The sequence below is a fragment of the Phoenix dactylifera genome, chromosome 6 (assembly GCF_051530095.1).
Source record: "Phoenix dactylifera cultivar Ajwa chromosome 6, Ajwa_hap1_PhDact_Kaust_v1.1, whole genome shotgun sequence".
Classification (NCBI taxonomy): domain Eukaryota; kingdom Viridiplantae; phylum Streptophyta; class Magnoliopsida; order Arecales; family Arecaceae; genus Phoenix; species Phoenix dactylifera.
Window position 1 is genome coordinate 35,941,073 of NC_143195.1, and position 21,565 is coordinate 35,962,637.

A 21,565-nucleotide genomic window follows, 5' to 3' on the forward strand; every position below is an offset into this window, starting at 1 on the left:
TCATACAACCACTAGCTGATACCATATTCCCTGATCGCAACAATTGCACTCAGCATAGCATGGAAAGATCAAAACATGGACAAGTGTAACAACAAGGACACTATGAGAAAAGAAAGGAGTACAGTTGTAATGGTTCCCGATACATTCTACAATATGCTATATAAACTAGTCTTTCCTTTCTGTCATCAACCTACAGACTACTGAGTTCTCTGACACCACTGAAATAAGAACATGCAAACCTGACTCCTACATGCCATGATCATTTGAGTTCGAAGGAGCAACGCCTTTACCGGGTCAAGGCTTCATTTGCAGCTTCCCTGCCCAGGATCTTGGTGGTTCATGTCTCGCCATTGGTGGTAGCTGCAAAATAAAAGCACATATTTTTTTGAAGTTATGATCAATAATACGAGCACAAGAAGTACAAAAAGACGGATATGTAACCAGAGATGCCGACTTCTCCGCTCAGCAAGCATATCCGCCTGTATTTACAGAAATGAGCTGGATACACAACTGGCAGAAAAGTATAAAGGATAGGGGTCAACGTCCTATCTCATTCCGTCCGCCATGAGAGCACCAAATCAAGTAATGTTCCAGGGGACCATGCTTGTCACATTGCTGCAGATTGTACTGTCGCTATGAGAGCCCCAAGTCCGGTGGCATTGCAGACGATTGTGCTCATCTCAATGCCAGAGATCATCCCCCTTCTATCCTTGTTTCACCATGAGAGCCTCAAATCCGACAGCTTCGTGTGATACTTTTCTTTCTACAGTATCAGAAACCATGGCGACATCATATTTCAAAGTACTCTCCTCAGAAAGATATCAATTCAATCCCATTTTCATCTATTCTGGATTTAGAGTTTTTGGGCGGTGAGGTGGGAGGAAGAGATCTAAGGTTTTTTCTAGCTTGGGAGGTTCATTTCAATCAAGATTTAACTTGAGCTTGGTTTCAAGCTCAAACTCAGTTCGATTGGTGAAACAAACCAATCACAAACTGAGTCCAAGCCTCTTCCACCAGTGCCAAGCCGAGATTGAACACGTTCTTGAGCTCTTGAGCTCGACTCGAGCTCAAGCCGAGTTCGAACACTAACTAGCTTGACCAGGCCAAACCTCAGTAGCTTAGTAAGCCCGGCTTGGCTTGTTTGCACCCCTAGGTAGGATGCACCATCCATCCAATAAGACATTGAGTAGTAAAGTGGGAAAGCAAGCAACTACATAAGACCATCATAGTTGATACAAAATGTAGTTCTAAAATTTAAGACCAGTACCAAAGAGAAATCTAACAAAATTTTAAACATCAAAAATCAAGTGCTTCTGTTTCACAAGATACCAAACACAAAATGGCAACTAAGCCTACCTATTAGATCAACTCTGGGCCACACTCATGGCACACTATCAATATCACTTGCACTCGGAATTCAAATCGACCCAAGCATGGGCTCAAACAAGGCAAAGTTCAATCTACAAAGCAACCTGCCTTAGCCTTGGTAAGCCCATAAATACAAATAAGCCCATAATTACAAAAACTGGACAGCACCAAAAGGCATGTGAAAGTCCATAACTACCATTATTAGATCCAATCGAGGAGAAGGAATTCCTTCAACCTACTGAACTCAAATCTCTAGACTAAAATAAGAAACAATAAGAATTTTCAAAAGCAAAACTATAAGCCTTTTACTTTCATTAATGTCCCATGATCCACAAATTATGGTATACGCCATAGGTGGAAAGTCGAGTCTGTAGTTTGCTTTCACTCCATCTGTTTAGGGTTCTAACGAGGGGAAGTAGAGTCTATGCTCTTTGCTTTTACTCCCTCTATTCTTTCTCTCCAAAATAACCACTATATATACTAGTATGGTCATTTTTATTTGAGTCAGATTTTTCTTCTTGCTAAAAAAGGAGAACATTCAAGTTCTCCAATATTTTATAGAGATCTACCCATTTTATTTCAATTGGATTTCTTTTCTAATTAGAAGAGAATGAGAACTTTTTATGCCAGTGAAGTCCAGACCAAATTGGACTAAATTTCTATCCTAATTAAAAGAAGATACAAATTATCAAAATAATAAGAATATTATAAAATTCTCGACTTTAAGCAGAAGCTAAATCTTGACCCTGCATCAACCTCCCCATCAAATGCATCGACAAATTCTTTCTGCATTAAAAGTTATGACTTCCCAAAGTTTTGAAACTTGATTTTATTCTAGATATGGCAGATCTTACTCCTGAAACTTGTCCAAACATACCTAAGCGGCCAGATTGGTCCACGACGGTTCAGATAATCCTTCTGGATCATTAGTTAAACTAAGTTCCAGCCACCACATAATCAGAGTTTAATTTAGCATCAACTACCAAAAAAGCCGGCTGTGCAGGCTTTATGTTTGCTACCCTAAGATCTCATAGTCAAACAAACCTAACTATTTGCTGAGAACCCAAAAAAATGACAAATTCTTCAATTCAGAAAACTCACCTTGTGCTGAAGTCTCATTATTGTTGATATCAACAGTTTGTCACCAATTATCTGCCTCAACTTTTTAATCAGGTCAATCCTGCTTATCTTTCTTTTCTGGTAAAAGTAAAGAAATATAAATTTTGAAGATGTCAAAGAACCATGAAAACAGAAAACAGTTGTCAGGAGACATTTCAAACCTTGAATTCTTCATAGTGAGTATTAACCGAGTCCATGTCTTGCGGAGACACTTTAGTCGAAATTGCAGCAAACAACATTGAGAAAGGCATCCAGGGTGATGTGGGAGTTCTTGGAGCTCTACCAAACATTGGTGCTTGCGATTGATTTCCCAAAGCTGGAGGTGGTTGAGGGTTCCTATCCTGATTATGACAAAACAGAATAAAATCAATCAAAACATTAATTATGCCAGCTTGTAAAGAACCACATGGTCTGCAATTGTGGTTATGGAGATTCAAAGACCATTGGCAAAGAATTTGGGTAATAAACAGTTGGACTTCCCTTTCCTAATATTTCCAACTATTTTATATGTCCAGTAAAATGAATTCAAGGATGAACTTACTTACATATGGAACATTTTTCATTTGCATTGCAATCACAAAATCAATGACAAATCTATGGGTAGGCATAGCTAACATGATCGCTTATGTGTATCATTTGACTTAAATATACCAACATAAATAGAATATTTTAATGGTCAAAGCTGTATTGTATCTCTGCACTTTCATGACGTGGATACAGAACACACCTGCAATAAGCTCTCAGGTGGACTCAAATTTGTGACTGCAGATGCATTAGATATACTTTCTTTACCGACCAAACATTCTGCAATAACATCAAAAACAACAGCTTTTTCAGACTTCAAATTGTAATGATAGACATAAATAAATGAACTAAATGACAGTATTCTAATAAAATCACCTCTGGCTCTGGAAGGCACTTTAAATGCCACAATATATTCTGGATAGATGTGAGTATTCACATGCATATCCCATATAACATAATGCTTTGGCTTTTGAAGATCGTCCACACCACTATCAAAATTTTCATTACTGGGCTGATACTGTTTTGATCCGGGGTGGATGACTTCCACATTTCCCATTATTACACGGCATAACATCATATGGACAACATCATTTTCGTCGACATCAGAATAACTAGCACTGTGAAGTGTGAACAGGAGTCTGTAAGTGAGGTATATTTCTTGAAAAAAGATATCAGCACAAATGATCAACAAAAAAAAAAAAAGACATCACTACCAATATGGTGGAAGGTAATAGGTTCAGAATTATTGATGTTGACAGTTCTACCTGTAACACAATTACATGCTATTCGAATAGCATAGAAATAAAACCAAAATAAAAGTTGAATAAAGCCGTACCAGATATTGGAGCAATTCGCTGGTGCAAGGTGAGTGCCAATGCCATATACGGGTCCATGCACAGGCTTCTTTATCCTCATAATCCCCCGCAAAATCATATCTTCCACAGCATCCCTAGAAGAAGAAAGCCAGGCATAACGGACATTTGCGTTGCCGCGGAAATTCTTAGTTATCTCAACCTGCTTTTGAAAAAGATTAAAGCGGATCTGCCCCAAATTATCTTTCAAAGGGGTTCTGAAGATACCAAGAATGTCCTTTGCATCAATAAAGGGACCCAAACCCTGGAGTAACATATCTTGCACAGCATTATTGACACGAGGAGCATCAACAGGTTTCTTCAACTTTCCCTGCAAAGTTCCAAGACCAGAGACCTTCGGAGGGACAAAAGAACACGGCTCATTTTCTCCGACTGTTTCATTGACTTCGGCATACATATTCTGGTTACTGGCAAAAATATTTTCACTCTTAACTCTCTTGACATTAGACACTACCTCATCATCAGGTCCTGAATTGGAGCTTTCAGCAGCACTCACAGAAATCTCAATATGCGCATTAGTTTCACGTGTTCCATTTGGCTCACAACTCATATGAACATGTTTCCCTTTGCTAGAATGATAACATCCATTTAATGCATAAAATTCAGGATGCCATTCTGGAAAAAAGCATTTACCATGTTCATCAATCCAAGCAATAGGCTTCTGCAGGCCTGTTTTCAAGTCAACACAAACCATGTGGACAAAGTCTAACAACAATTGCTGGTTCTGAAACATTGCTTCGGTAATTGCCTTCTTTAACCGGAAATCTTCACAGACCAGACTGATGATATTCTCAGGAAAATCTTTCCATTCACCATCCTGGTAAGACAGCATTCGCTGTGGTAATCCACTCCTCATAAAGTTGCGATAGTTTTTAACAATACACATCTCCGAATTACAGCTGGAGCCCAATTTACATTCTATCGCATCATAGCATCTGACAGCAGATTGATCTGCAATAGGCTGATGCGCCAAAACATGGCCAGCATCAGTTAAATATGCAGCAGAATCTCGCTTCCTTTTTATATTGCCTAAAATTCTTCCACTTTTACCCAACACCTTTTCGTTCGTCCCTTCCATTTTTTACAAAAGTGAACAGTAACCACTGATTAATCTTTTGCAACAGACTTGTTTCCACGAAACCTGCTTATTTGCAGTAATTTACAACTTCCCAAAAGGGTATATCCAAGTAAAGATCGTGCCAGAGATGACAGTGAGCAAGGTGACCCTGAAAAAATAAGCACAGCATTTAACATCGGTATTTACTTGAAGAAAAAATAAACTAGAATTAAAACAAAGAAAATTGGAACGAAACATTTTTAACCATATATATGCGTGTATATATAAATAAACAACTGAAGCAAGCTACTTGTCAGTCATTTAGCTTTATCATGAAGAAAGTGCATAATAGAAGAGGAAGAAAACAAATAAAGATAATGAATGGAGACATGAAAAACCAACTAGAGATGAAATATCTGATGACAGCACCAAAAGTTTGATGTTCTAGCTAATGGTAAGCATCACAATTGACATTGAAAATCCTAAATGAAATGTGTTATTGTTTCATGAACTATTCAGTATTAGAATCTAAGTCAAGCAAACATCACAAATGTTCAGGGAAGTACAAAGATCCAGAAGGAAATATAGTGGTAAAAGCAAACTGCTAACAAGATGTTAGACGTGCATAGCCTATATATGGTCCTATATCAAAGGAAAATGTTGAAAATCCTCTAGTTTTCTAGTTCTGATAGTACCCCACTCTCTTAGAGTGCACAAGTACCTAAGCAACGGTAGCTAGACAATCCAGACTTTAGGCAACACGAAACTCATTCAGAATTTCTAACCTAAAATAACAAGACTTCTAAGGCTGATCGTACAAATGGAAAGGTGAAAACACGCCAATTCATACAAAGCAACAATATAGGTCCTCAGATTGTACCTACAGCAGAGAAGAAAACATTATTTTTCTTCCACAAATGGTGATATTTTTATAGAAAGGGTTTTTTTTTCTTTCTTCCAAAGCAATATGTAGACATAATAAGTCACCTAGATCTATTGTTGGGGAAAAAAGCTTCTATATCCATGTTTTGAAGCAAATGAGGCAGCAGAACATGCATAATATCTAAAAGGCAGAAAATTTGCAAGCGTGAAAAGCATCCAAAACCATAAAAAGCAGATAGAAAAATTGCAAAGTAAATAACTGTGACTTTGTACGTTCCCCTTTGCAGGACTGGATGCAGATGCATAGCTTATACTTTCATTACTTAAGGTAGTAGGACAGAGGTGTAGATACTAATTGCTAACAAAATAACACAGACATCATAACCTGTTTCTCCTTAAAATGCATAATAAAAATATCTTGGATTATAGCAGCCTCAAAGAGAAGCTACTCAAGAGTTTTAGCATGTCTATGAACCAAAATCATAAAACTGAATAGAGAACTAGGTGTTCTGCTTCCACCAAGAAGCTCACCAAGTCATCAATCTATTCAATAACTTCGGCAGCAAATTCCATTCTTTGGATAATGACCTAGACGAAGGCTTGCCAGAGGCATCTCTCACCACTGGCCAACTAATCAGCATACACAAAGTAACTCATCCTTTCCTCTTCAAGGGTTGCAGTGTTTTTATGATTGACTATCCACAGTGAATCGTAGAATTTATGGAGGACACGCGTATTGCAAATTATCTCCACTAAGAGAACAGTCGACTATAAATTGTCTCCATTCTAAGAACTAACACCTGAATATTTATCAATCGATGCTCGTAACTAGTTACATACAAGCAAATATTTGTGACAATACATGGTAAAGTTTCATGGCAAAATTATAGTTGTCAACTGAAAATCTTATTATGCTCATTGATCATTCATTGCTCACACAAAAATATAAAGTAAAATAAAAGAACGTCCTGGCCCTGCCCTTTCACAAGACCATGCTTTTTCGCTAGACAAATAAGATAACAAACAAAATCCATGCAAGTGAAGGAAACATCGCACGAAAGGCAACTTCAATGAAATGCAAGAAAACACTGGCTGCATCAGCAATAATTTTAACATTATTATGTAATACGGAAATGATACCAATTACAGTAGTAAGCTTCTTAAGAATTATGAACCAGAAGTTGTGCACACCCATTTGCTCAATGCAAGTTGACACATAGACTATCTTAAATGCACCAAATAACTATATAACAGCTTCTAGTATGTAGAATCCACTCAGGCGATAAATGAAGTAGCCCACTAAACTGGTCAAAGATAGTGCTCCTATAAGCAATACAAGGTACATGCTAAAAGGGGAAAAACACCACTTGTCTAACGTAACACATATAATTAACTAGGTTTCCACTTAGAGATACTACTATTTAGCTCCATCTTCAATTCAATGTTTGAAATACCAAGAATTGATACCATTTTGACCAAGGGTTGGTATGGCACATGCCATAGCACTAACAAAGATACGTATGCATACACATGCTCAAAACATCCTCAGTATGGCCTTCTTTGGCCTTCAAACTCTGATTTTGGATTTTTTTTATCATATTTTCTTTTCAAAGTGTGATGTTTTATAAGGAAAATGTGGGAATATCAAGTTGATTGCTTTAGACAATGTTTTATGTGTATTGAAGTCCTAAACGTGCTGAAATATCACATGGCATCATGTACCTAGCATACATTTAAAAGAAATGTGCTAAAATTAATCCCAATTTGGTTATTTTTTATCTTGGATTTATGCTCAAGGTAATGAATCCGATTATCTTGATCAAGTGGAGTTTTCACCTAATTTTTTGCCGATGTCATGGATTAGAGGTTGGATAGTCAATGAAATTTTTAAAATAATTGCATGGAATACATTACCTGGCTAGAATTAATTTCTAGCTTATGATTTCAAATTGGTCAATACAATGTGAAAAATCCCTATAGCAGCTTGTCCCTTCTTCTCTTATTTTTACCTTGAAATGGTTGCAAACAAGGGAAAACCACCCTTCAATCCACTTCCTGAGTGGTATCCAAGTATACTGCTTGGTTCCGGAGCAGTCCGAGATTGGTTCAGGAAAACCGACCTCAATCCATCCCTAAAATGCTTGATCTACCCCTAGTTCGAGCGACTTGGGGGCGGTTTGGATGGTTTTTGCTCGAATCAAGCCTCCCTGTACTGAATCGAGGCTCCCTGTATTGAGAAGGCCTCAACAGAGTATGTATCATTAGGTACAAGCCGCAACTACTCAGTATTTCAAACCTTGCTTCAATTAAAATGTGATCCAGAATTACTTTCCATGACTTAAAAGCAACAAAGTGGACCATGTTTGACTATTAAAATATGTTGAGCAATAGCTTATCATTATTGGACTCTTGTGACTTTTGTCATTTTTAAAAGCTCTAATTTGTCATTCTAAATATCTGAAATTGGAACTCATATTTCAATGACCAGCTTGTACTGAATTTCCTTCAAACACTTCTCACATTTAATCATGTAGTAAAATTCATCATCAGAAGAATTAAATATTGGAATGGGTATTTGTTTTCAAGAACTCTTATGCACTTTGACAAAAGAATCAACTTACGGAAGCTCCTGATACATTACATGACATGATGTTGCGAACTTTGACAAAAGAATCAACTCATGTAAGTTCGTTATACATTACATGACATCATGACAACATTTGAAGAAAATAACAGGATCTAGTAGCCAATATTTATTGTTAGACTAGTATCCTGAACTTCAATCATGAGTTAGCAAACGAGGCCAATAGACTGGAATATGTAAACCAAAGAACCACCAGCCGAATGTATAGCTAGAATGCTAAGCAACCCCAAGTAAATGCAATGAGGAATACACGGTTTGACAAAAAAAAAAAAAAGCCACCATGGAAATGATTTTTTAAAAAAGAAATGCCTATTGCAAATTATCTCTTGCTATGGTAAAATAGTGAAAAAGAAGGCCTAGAGAAAACTAACATCACATACCAAAACGATGCTCAGTTAATATCATGGATTATAGAACTTTAGGTAATCTTCAAATCAGTTTATTTGGATTATTTATTAAATAAAAATCATGTGAACACAAAACTGTAAACTAGCAATTATGCCTTAAAAGGAGACTTGTACGAGAAAACCAGTCCTATTTAAAAATATATAATGGACTCTGAATGAAAACTCAAACATCAAAGATGATTCAGTAAGTTCACTATTTCTCTAATAATCTTAATTGTCAAATATGTTATTGTATCAGTGAACCAGAGTCACTTGCAAAATCTAAATGTTAACACGTAAGTGACTTGCTTCAATATAAGAAAGAGTAGGAGATATAGAAGCCAATGGAAATGGCAATTTTCAGATTTATTGTACAATCATGTTATAGCCAAAGTTGATGCGTTAAATTGCAGACACATTCCAGGGGCACTAGAAATGTACTCATATTATGAAAGAAAACTGGCATTGCACTAAAAAGAGGTTGCATGCATGTTCTTTTTTCTATAGGACACTTCATCTTAGACCAGAAGAAGGAAAAAGCATGACGATTTACCCAATAAAGGATAAAATACATCACTCGAAACAAAACTTTTTGAAGTTCAAAATGCTATTCAATTACATAAATCACAAAGAATATCAGATCCTGAACTTCTCTATTTACTGCATATGGACATGTCCAAAAACAAGTGAAAATGGAATGAAAAGAAAAGATAGAAATTATGCTGCAACTTGTAATCCAACTTTAGATTACATGAAAGTTCCAGACCCTTATCTAAAAGATGAAGAAGATGCTCCCAACTGTTGCTACCAACCTTTCCTAAGAAACAGCGAAGGAATTCCAAAACTTTGCCAATCAAAACCACAAAACATTATTGCAGGTTAAATGTAATAAACCACCAACAAATAAGATTACACAGACTAAGACTTGCTGTTCTGATAAAGTTATGATCTTCCAATAGAAAATAACACCTAACATTACAATTCAAGACTTATAGGAAACACATAGGATCACGCATGATCTATTTCCATAGATAAATTAGGAAAAGTGAATATTGGCATCACTCATGAACCGCTGCCATAAATAGAAAATGCACACAGATGACTTGGGTTTATACTTCTACCAACACACGTAAATGACACAAGAATATCAAACTGAAACATGAACATAAGAGTAGGAAAAACCACGATGATACAACACAGTATGAACAGGTCCATATTGCAAAACTTCCATGGAAAAGGGGCGAAATGATAAACAAATGACTAAACAACTATATATATGTGCCAAATATTAATTTTATTTGGTTGCTAAAATCCTTTGATTGTAATTTATGCAAATGGTAGCCATTGGAACACCTCTTACATATTTATCAAGAAAGAAAATGGACATCAAAAGGCTCAATGATGCCGAACCGGGAGGGAGAAATGGCTATAGTGATGAGAATGTACTATTGAGCTTACAGTACGTTGTAGCTTTAAGATGAAATAGAAGAAGAGAGATAAAAGAATGAGGAAGAGGAAGAAAAGAGGGGAAAGAGAAGGAGGAAGAGAGGAGAGGAAGACGTGGGGGAAAATTGTTAAACTTTCATTAACCCTAATTACCATCAAAGTTCCTTATAAATAGGGCCCAATAAGAACAATTAAAATAAACCCCCTTACACAAGAATAATTCCCAATAAACCCAAAATACATAAATGAACCCTAAAATGCAAACAAGCCTAGAATAAAACAAATGTGCAAATAAAATGGTCCCTAGCTGATGTCCCCATCAACTCCTTCCGGGTAGAAAAAACTCGACCCCGTCGAGTTCAGATCTGGCCGGCTGTCGTACTGCTCCAGAAGATCAGGGTCAAGGCGCTGCAACTCGGCTCGTGAAATCCACATCACATCTGATTCGGGTCGACCTTTCCACCGAACAAGGTAACGTTGGTAGCTTTCTCTCCTGGGCTCATCTAATATATGTTCTATGTGTTCTCTGCATGCATGAAACTGTGGAGGTGGAGGCTCAATAGCAGGTGCTGAATCAGGATGATCAACAACAGTGGATGTACCAACAAAAGGGTCAGAAGGAATGAATATTGACTTCTTGTATGGGACTAAATCTTCAATATTAAATGTCGCACTAATCCCATAGTCTTCAGGAAGATCTACAACATAAGCATTTCGAACTGATTTTCTTTAGGACTTTGAACAGTCCCGCACTACGAGATTGCAACTTTTTGAACGTTTCCGAAGGGAGTCGTTCAGGTCTAATTCTTACCATGACATAATCACCTACATTCAATTCTTTATAACGTCTGTGCAAATCAGCAAGTGATTTATATTTTAAGTTATTAGAGTGAATATGTTTGCTGATCTCCTGATGCAATGAATGCAAGTGTGAAGCAAATGATTGTGCAGACTCAGAGACTCTATGTTGATGAGACATGGGAATCAAGTCTATGGGTTGCCTAGGTTTATATCCATTCACCACTTCGAAAGGACTCATGCCTAAGGTCCTATTGACCGAACTATTATATGCAAACTCGGCGGTTGGTAACACGAGATCCCAAGTCCTAGCATGCTCACCTACCAAACATCTTAAAAGATTCCCTAGACTTCGGTTGACAACTTCTGTCTGGCCATCAGTTTGGGGATGATAGGCAGAGAAAAATTTTAATTTGGTATCCATCATGTGCCATAGCGTTTTCCAAAAATAGCTCATAAATTTAACATTCCTATCGGACACAATAAATTTTGGGAGGCCATGGGGTCTAACGACTTCGTCAAAATAGAGTTTCGCAATCCTAGAAGCATCGGAAGTCTTGAAACATGGAAGAAAATGAGCCATTTTAGAGAATCGGTCCACTACAAAAATGAAATCGTGTTTGGTCGAGGTACATGGAAGCCCTATCACAAAATTCATGCTAACATCTTGCCACGGACAATCAGGAACAGGTAGTGGAGTGTAAAGACCAATGTTCTGTTTACGTTGCTTGGCTAGTTGACATGTGCGCCACTAACCGACAATTTTGGCCACGTCTCTCTTGAGACTCGGCCAGAAGAAACGTCTTTCCACCATTTTAATGGTTTTGTCTCTTCCGAAATGCCCAGACAGTCCTCCAGCGTGTATTTCCCATACTAGGAAATCTCTCAAGGAGGTTCGGAGAATACACAACCGGTCAGAGCGAAAGAGGTAATCATCTTGTAAAAAGAAGTCATCTTGTTCTCTCTCTACTCCATCTCGTAGGATCAGGTATACATTACTAAAATCGGAACAAGTGGTATATTGTTCCCTGATCCTTTCAAAACCAATTACTTCAGTGCTCATCACAGATAGAAGAAAGATCCGTCGGCTGAGCGTATCAGCAGCCTTGTTCTCAACTCCAGCTTTATGTTTCAGTACAAAAGTATAGGCTTGCAAAAACTCAATCCATCGGCTGTGTCGATGGTTCAGTTTCTTTTGGGAGTTAAGATACTTTAAAGCCTCATAGTCTGAATACAAGATAAATTCTTGCGGTAGCAAATAGTGTCGCCAATGTCGCAAAGTTTGCACTACTGCATAGAATTCCTTATCATAGGTGGAATAACGCAACCTGCCGTCGCTTAATTTTTCGCTAAAAAACGCGACAGGATGACCTTCTTGGCTTAATACGCCACCTATGCCAACGCCAGAAGCATCACATGCGACCTCGAATACCTTAGTGAAATCGGGGAGGCACAAGACAGGCGCTTGGGTCATCCTTTTTTTAATTTCTTTAAATGCTTGGAATGCCGACTTAGTCCAAATAAAGTCTCCTTTCTTCATGCAATCTGTAATGGAAGACATTATAGAACTAAAATTTCTAATAAAGCATCGATAGAAAGTAGCCAGGCCATGAAAACTACGTACTTCTGCTAGAATTTTGGGCTCAGGCCATTCGACTATCGCGTTTACTTTTTTCGGATCCGCGGAGATACCCTTGAAAGACACTATGAACCCTAGAAAAGTAACGTGATCAGTTAGGAAGGCACACTTCTTAGGGTTTGCAAAGAAACTTTCTCTCCGCAGGACATCACAAACCTGCCTTAAGTGTAAGAGATGGAGCTCTTGAGTTTGACTATAGATGAGGATGTCATCAAAATATACAACAACAAATTTATTCAAGAAAGATCGTAAGATCTGTGTCATCACTCTCATAAAAGTACTTTGAGCATTTGTTAATCCGAAAGGCATTACTAGCCATTCGTCGAGTCCATCTTTAGTCTTAAAGGCAGTTTTTCATTCATCCCCAGGACGAATCCGAATCTGGTGATACCCACTCTTTAGGTCAATCTTGGGAAATACTGTAGCACCAGACATATAGTCTAAAAGGTCGTCCAGCCTAGGAATGGAAAAACAATACTTAACCGTGATTTTATTGATAGCACGGCTATCGACGCACATCCTCCAAGAGCCATCTTTCTTGGGAGTGAGGAGTGCAGGTACAGCACAGGGATTCAGACTCTCACGAATATATCCTCGAGTGAAGAGTTCGTCAACTTGACGTTTTAATTCAGTGAGCTCGTTTGGGTTTAGCTTATGATGGGGAAGATTTGGCAAAGATGCTCCAGGAATGAGATCAATTACGTGCTGGATATCACGCATTGGAGGGCTTGTATCTGGAAGATCCTTAGAAAAAATAGAGTGAAACTCCTCCAACAGGAGAACTACGGCGGCCGGATGCTCGAGATTTGACTCCACATTGATAACTCTAGCCACAAGGGTGAACACAGGTGAGTGGCTTTCGATATCTTTCATTACCTCTTTCGAAGTAATGATGTGAAGCGACTCATCTTTCTGTGGTGTAGCACCCTTCTTTTCAGGGGCGGGATCTCTAGGAGGCAATGAATTCAGTATAATTTTTCGATCCTGAAACATAAAGCTACACGAATTCGACTGACCATGAAGGGTGACGTCCCTATCATATAACCAAGGTCTCCCTAGAATGATTTGACCTACGTCTATCGGAAGGCAATCGCACCAGATCTCATCTTTATAAGATAGGAATTGAATCGGGACAAGACATCTTTCCGACACCGAGATAGACGTCTTATCTACCCAGGCTACTTTATATAGGTTGAGATGAGGGGTAGATTTCAGACCGAGGCGGAAAACAACTCCAGACGCAATGGCGTTGATGCAACTCCCGCTGTCAAATAGGATCTTGCATGTTTTACTATTGATCTTAATAAGCGTGTAAAATAGGAAGGTTCTACGCCAATCTTGTTCGATCTTAGTTTGGGCTAGAGTACACCTAACCACATGGAGCCTAAGGCTTTGGTCATTCCGATCAGTGGGCTCATTTTGGTATTCAGTCTGAACAAACTCTAACCCGATCTGTTCATCTCCAAAGTCTTCTACGAAATCCTCAATGTTTGGTTCATAGACTTCTTCGACACATTCAGTCTCCTAGGCTCCTACTTCTAGTTCAGTCATTAGATAGGTCTTGGCATTACATTGGGACGCGATATGACCAAACTTTTGGCACCTGAAACACTGGGTTTGACTTCTTGATGACGGATTGGAACCTACTATGCCTTTTTCTTTATCAGTTGACGAATTTTGAGCAAGCATCGGGGACGGCCTAGTCGGTGCTTGGCCAGAGCCGGGCTGATTAGGATGGTTGGAAAATGGTCTGGATTGCGGAAAATAGCTTTGAATAGGTCGGGCTCCTAGGGGTATGGACCGAGAGTCGGTACGCCTCACTGCAGGGATTCGTAAGAAACTATCCACATCTTGAGCCAACAGATATGCTTGGCCAAGGGTGGTAATCTCTCGAAGGATTAATTCTTTCTGGATCTCCTCGCGGAGTCCTGCCCGAAATCTAGAAAGGGTAACAGTTTCTTCTTCGATTACACCGCACCTCATGTGAAACTCCTCAAATCGTGCAATGTAATCGGCAACGGTAGAAGTCCCTTGAGTTAGTTTCTGCCACATATTCATAAGGCGTTGTCGGTAAAAGAATGGCAGATACTTCTCATTCAGTTTTTCTTTCATATCCTTCCAGGTGGTGATACGAGGAAGCCTCTGAGTCTCACGCATATATTCAACGTTATGCCAGTACCAGTGAGCTTGCCCAATAAGCTTCATTTTAGAGAACCGTACTTTTCTATCATCAGTCATTTCGTACCACTCAAAATAGTTATCCATGGCTGCTCTCCAATCAAGGTACACACTCGGCTCTAATTGACCAGCAAATGTGGGAGCATCTACTCATAAGGTACGAAGTAGTCGCTCGTCAAGATCACGCTGGTGATCAGGAGGAATTTGGTTCCTAGGGGGATGGAAAAAAGCTACAGGTGGTATGGTCAAACCAAGCTCGGGATAAGCTGCGATTAGGGTTGACGGTTCAGGAGTCCTAGGGTGTTGCACTAGAGCACGGATCTCTCTTTTGAATTCATCTTGATCAGCTCGTAATGCAGCTAATTGTTCTAAAATATCTTGTAGAACTCTGGGGTCCATGGTGGGTAAAGGGGTCTGAAAGTCAGTGAGGAGGTACTCTCTACCACTACGGGTTAGCATGCAGGGACTACTCTAGTTGGTGATATGATATGCAATGCTACTAATGAACCCTAACTTACCAAATGCAATGCAGGACAACCTACTAATGCAATCTACTATGAATTCGAAAATCAGCAAATTTTCACAAAAATAACTTAAAAGTAAATATTACTAATCTGTACTGTGGTTATTTCAGAATTAAGGTAGAAAATTAGTCACTATAAAAAATTAGGTTGCAAACACGTGTTACGGTCGTTCAAAATCCGAAAGTAATCTGATTGATGGATATCGAGAACTGTCCTGTCGCTAAGTGTGCTAATTTAATATTTAGATTTAAATGGTGGGTAGGATGGGTGTGGCGGTAAATATTCTAGATTTTACGGTTTGACAAGAAAATAAGTTTTAAAATAGGACTGTCATGCAAGAACTAGAACATAATTAGATAAACAAGCCCAAAAGAAAGAACCTGTTACCTATGGCGGATGCAGTCAATCAGAATCGTGTAATCGTGGACTGGGGCGACGATCGGGGCGTGGTTGCAGACGATGGACACTCGAAACGGCTCCAATTGGATCTGATCACAGCTTGGTTGGGCTTGCGGAAGAGAGGAAATGGGGCCCAAAAGGCCTGCGGGTCAGGGCCCTCAATAGAGTTAACAGGGTGGGCGGGCTGGAGTGAGGTTGGGCCTTGAGGGTGTGTAGGTGGTTTGGGCCCGATGAGTCGGCCCGTGAAGGAAGAGGGGGGTAGCCAGGGGGGAATGAACCTGAGGTGGGTGAAGAGGGTTCAATGTGGAGACCCTCGATGAAATGAAAAGGGGGGGGAAGTGGAACGGCGGTGAAGTGGTGGTGTGCAAGCAGAGGAGGGGGACAAAGGGAGCTAAGCGGAGGCGGAGGCGCGGGTTGGGGCGGAGGCGGAGGCGCGACGGGCGGTGCGGAGGGGTGGTGTGCTCGAGGAAGGGGAAGGCGGAGCGGCGAGCTTTATTGGCGCGGTGCGGCTCAGCGGTGGTGCGGCGGAAGGGGGCAGCACGACGGGCGGTGCGGAGGGCGGTGTGCTCGGGGAAGAACAAGGCGGAGCGGTGACGGTGGCGCGACGGAGCAGCGGACGAAGGCGGAGGCGGTGATGGCGCTACGGATGCAGCGGCGATGGCAACAGCGGCGAGCGAAGCTCGATGGATGCGCGGCGGCACGGCGGAGGCGGTAGCGGCAGCAACGGCAGCGAAACCCTAGGGTTTCCCTTCGGCAGAAACGGAGGTAAGCAGGTTTTTTTTTCGGGACATGTGCAGGTCACGTGATCCTACGGTTTTTTTTCTGGGACACGTGCAGGTCACGTAATCCTACATTTTTTTTTGTAACCTTAACGGGTTCGGGTTAACGGATTCAAGTTTTCGGGTGCAACCCGCTCCGATAACCGTGAAGTTGAACACGTGAAGGTCACGTGCAAAATCTTTTTTTTTAATGGCTGCTGGACCCGAGTTACCGGATTGTGGGTAACGGGTTTAAGACTTACCCATTACCGGCTGCTTCTTCAACCTCCCGACCGATTCGGAAGGGCGATCCTGTTGCTTCGGCGGTGGTTGCGGAACGGCCGAACGACGTGGCGACGGAGTTCGCGGCCGCAGCTCCGTGGTCAGCGGCCGGACGTGGCAGCAGGCGGACGACCTCTGTGTGCGGTGGTCGGCGGGTGCGTCGACAGTGCCAAGGGACAAGGCTGAAAATAGATCGGCGACGCTCTTCTTCTTTTCGGCAGCGGGAGTCACTCGTGGCCCTTCGACACGCTCCGGTGTCCGTGGTAGAGGTACCGCGTAGAGCTCGTGCGCCAACCGGAATCCGGGGATCCGGCGACGCTCGGCCATACACCAGCAAGTTTTCTGTGGAAGGCGAAGCGGCCACCGGCGATGAAGCAGGGGAGGACCAGCCGTAGAGATCTCTTCGTTCTTCTATTTTTTTTTTGTTGAAACTGACAGAGGGAAAGAAGAAGGAACTGAGAGAGGTCCGGTGAACCAGGGGTTGTTCCCCTCTGTCCCTTCTTGTGAGAACTGAGAGAGCGAAAGATCTTTTTTTTTGTTGGCTCTCGGTTTGGAAGAAGTAGCCGGGAGATAGAAGTGCCAACACAGTCTTCACCTGATGGCAGCCCACGGAAACTAAGGCCCTGATGATCTGGATCGGGGCTTTGGCAGCAAGGGCAAAACCCGCCAAAGCTCTAATACCAAGTTGATGCCGAACCGGAAGGAAGAAATGGTTGTAGTGATGAGAATGTACTATTGAGCTTACAGTACGTTGTAGCTTTAAGATGAAATAGAAGAAGAGAGAGAAAAGAATGAGGAAGAGGAAGAAAAGAGGGGAAAGAGAAGGAGGAAGAGAGGAGAGGAAGACGTGGGGGAAAATTGTTAAACTTTCATTAACCCTAATTACCATCAAAGTTCCCTATAAATAGGGAACAATAAGAACAATTAAAATAAACCCCCTTACACAAGAATAATTCCCAATAGTAGATGCAATATACGAATTTCCCCCCGATCGCTACATTACATTGATTTACAATTATTCATATCATCGAATCTCACCGCCAAGAGAGGAAGAAAGAAGAGGTGCTTTCAAGCCAGGGCGCGGAGCCCGCTACGCTCAGTCAAGTAACGAAGAAAAGAAAATTGGAATTTTTGTCAGAAGCGACTGATGAGTGAGAGCGCTACGAAGAGCAAAGCCCCGTAGCCTATCCGTGGTCAGGAAGGCAAGCGAACAGCGCACACTTAAAAAATTGATGAAATACCCAAGAATGACTAGAATGATCAATTTTTTTCTGTAGAAGCTGCAGCCGGAGCGACAGAAGATACAGCCAACACAAATGAACCCTAAAATGCAAACAAACCCAGAAATAAAAATAAAACAAATGTGCAAATAAAATGGTCCCTAGCTGATGTCCCCATCACTCAAGCTATTGTTATTTATGTTAGGGATTCAAGATGCAGTGAGGAATAAAGAAACATGAATTTATAATTCAATAGCAACACATGGCTAACAAGTATCCAACAATTTTCTCACTGCATATGCAACTAATTTTAAAATTTAAATGTGGATGTTGTATAGTGCTGAACATAGGTATGTCAGTGTTCATATGTACTACATATGGCCACAGCTAGTCTTACCCTCTAAGAAAATATTCATGCTTTAAACCAAGAATGTGGAATATTCATAAAGAATATGGATAAACAATTAGAAAGGCACCCAGAGTTTATCTCAGACCACTGGCTCCAGAGTCGGCAGCTTTTAAGTGGATTAACATCCACTTCATCACTAAGAATGCCATGTCTCACAAGTCTAGCAGAAACCCAGCTATTGAACACCATGAAAATGGTCGAGTATGATCCAATCATATGAATCTATCTGACAACATTGAAGGAACCAAAAGAGCTTAAAAGTCCAAAAGTGTACATAGGGACACATGGATAAAATTAGCCTGCTAACTACGATGAAGATTTGATCTTGTTCCACCGAATGGCATGTCAATGTAAATCATAAACTTAGGTCATATGATAAGTAGAGGACACATCTTCCTTATTTTAAGTTTAAGTGATTTCTGAAAATAAGCAGCATTCGAGCGTGCAAATCCTCCAAAGTTTGTAATAGCAAAGAAAGCTGTCATGTATGCAGTCTGCCAGTATGGTAACAAACATTATTGTAGTATACTAATGGTGGTGCATGAAAACTTGCAAAACTATCAACTACACACTTGAAAACTTTTGAATGGACAAATGCTTGATAACTAAGCTTGCAACATCATACAATTCAGTGGATGCTTGGGTCTAGACATGCCAACTAGCTAGCATTATAAGTTATAAATCAACTCTTTAGAGTTAAGTTTGCCTACTTCACTCTTTCCGAGGAGTATTTGTAAAGTTCCCCTGATGCCACTTGCCCAATCCCCAATGATATTGCAATAATGATGGCATCAAAAATAGCAACCAAATGCCAGGTTTGGACTCCAAAACTTCTAACTAGGCTACCATACTCTTTATATCCAAGCTTGACACGTCTCACTATTCCAGTGGACAAGTATTAGTACGCTGTTGTCAAAGCTACTAGTAGATAATGGTTAGGTAAGTCAATTTGTCCACTTTTGTCGTTTATAAAAACCCAAGTGTTGCTCCATAATGAGTAACCACATTAACCTGAAGCAAAAGAAGCTGCATCCTTGTCATCTAGCCTGGTCTAATCTCTACAAAAAAGAGATATTTACTGAAACAATGTCAAAACCATGCCCCAGTCAATAAGCTAATCCTTTCCCATATCTTCATGCCTGTCCCATTGGATGTTCAAGTTATTAGCAGTCCTTAAAAGAAGTCCCTATATATGAAAATGCCACTAAAAAACTCTCCCTCACAGAATCACTGGAGCAACCTAAGCCTTCATTAACTCTGAGAGCAAAAATAGCTACAAAATATGATATGTGAGAGAGAAAAGAATGTCATGACAATGGATGCAGTATTTGATAATTATAACATCAAAAAATAGAAACCAAAAATCACACTTGTGAGCCAAACTAATATGGTAGCTATGATTGAAATTTGCAGCAGGAATAGAACGGGATGACAATTTTCACCCTAGAAGCCATATTCAACTATAAGCAACAACTCGCCTATTCAATTTGTAGCTATTTTTAACCCTAAAAATCATGTTTGACTATAAGCAAAAATCCATATCACAGACTCACCTTTTCCCTCACCTCTGTCTATATCCATCAAAAAAACTATTCCCAAATACCCATGATATTTTTAAAGCAAAACAGATATTAATTGACATCATTCTCTTCCTTCCTCATGCAAGTCCGACAACATACGGTACCACTACTAGTAGAATTAACAATGGAAACGAAAAATAAAAACGAAATAGTCTTGTCACAAAGTGCAAGAAATCTCGAAATCTGGAACCCGATGAACCACCATGAATGGCGTCTTCCCAACGGGATTCCCATTCAAAATCCCATGAAATCAAGCATGCAATGCAACCCACCCATATACGCACTGCGTCACGATGAAACAAGATCAAGCACCGAACACCGTCTAATACCTATCGATCCCTCAATTCCACTCAAATCATTCCAAGATCCCAACTTTTCTTTACGAAAAAGGACCCGGAGACCAAAACCCTCACCTAGAACCCAGCAATAGTACAACAATAACGGAATCAACAGATCCAGCTCCAAAGATCACAATCAGATGCAACAGATCAAACCAAAACAGACGCCGATCCGATTCAAGAACTTCATCACAGAAAAAATAGATCTTCACGAGATGGCGAAAGCAAGAACGAACCTTGATTCGACAGAGAGAAGGAGATCTAGAAATCGAAGAATCGATACCTTGGGCCGTTAGCGATTGTTAAATACTTCATCTCTGCGAAGAAGGGCTCTATCTCTCTCTCGATTCTCTGAGGTCGGGGCGGAGCTTCGAACCCTCGATTCCGAGAACGAGAAGAAGAGCGAGGAGATGACGGCGAGAGAGAGGCGGCTAGAAATAGCGGAGGACGGTCGGCGGTACGCTCTCTTTCTTGCGCCAAAAGCAAATGATGCTGCAACGCTGACAAGCGAGATCCGACGGCTGGGACGCGGTCTTGGAGGAGCGAGCATACCGGTGATCGCGATCTGGCCGTTGATCTGGTCTGATATTTTGGGGGGAGTATTGGGTGTTTATTGTTCGATGTATGGCGTAGACCGGGTGGACGCTGGCGAGAGGGGACACGTGGCGCGTAGGGCGGGCATCGACGCGAGGCGACCGACGGCCCGTTTGCGGGTGGTAGTTTGGGTCGTCGGATTTTAGAGTCGGCTCGCTTTTGACTTTTACCCCGGGAGCTGACCAGGCTTAAAGGCAAGGCACACGCGATTTAAGGCACGACCGCATAGGTGTGCATGGATTCGAGCGAAGGTCAAATAATCGGACGGTAAATGGTTGATAAATGATCAGCAATTGGACAGTGATTTCATCTCCATTCAACTGAAAGATTGTTTTTTCTTTTTTTTTTTTAGCTAGGTTGGTGAGCCTGTAAATTCTACTTTAAACCTAGGCGTCAAGGAAGACAAACCTTTCTTCATGCAAAATTTTAAATAAATGAAAGGGTTAGCGTAATCCCAAGTCTCACTTTAAAGTATTTTCACAATTTTTTACAAAAAGAAAGAAAGAAAGAAAGAAAAAAAAAGGCATACCATATAAAGTATGGGGCG

The 21,565-nt window shown here is 40.5% G+C and overlaps 1 protein-coding gene across 4 annotated transcripts; it reads right to left on the bottom strand.

Moving 5' to 3' along the window:
• Positions 1-31: 31 nt before the first annotated feature.
• LOC103717107 (putative inactive poly [ADP-ribose] polymerase SRO1) lies at positions 32-21,008 on the bottom strand. 4 transcript variants are annotated; one of them, XR_015988280.2, is made up of 8 exons: positions 20,708-20,929; positions 3,848-5,110; positions 3,388-3,629; positions 3,215-3,291; positions 2,649-2,828; positions 2,470-2,565; positions 442-763; positions 32-360 (listed from the first exon to the last, which is right to left on the bottom strand). XR_015988280.2 is itself a non-coding variant. In XM_017845191.5 (7 exons), exons 2-7 carry the CDS (start codon positions 4,960-4,962, stop codon positions 295-297), a joined length of 1,776 nt encoding a protein of 591 aa, XP_017700680.2. In that variant the 5' UTR covers positions 4,963-5,110; positions 20,708-21,008; the 3' UTR covers positions 32-294. The 4 variants fall into 4 exon arrangements, 3 of the variants coding, with proteins under 3 accessions (XP_017700680.2, XP_008803591.2, XP_088580080.1); XM_017845191.5 differs by lacking the exon at positions 442-763 and having other exon boundaries at positions 20,708-21,008; XM_008805369.6 differs by lacking the exon at positions 442-763 and having other exon boundaries at positions 20,661-20,904.
• Positions 21,009-21,565: the final 557 nt, after the last annotated feature.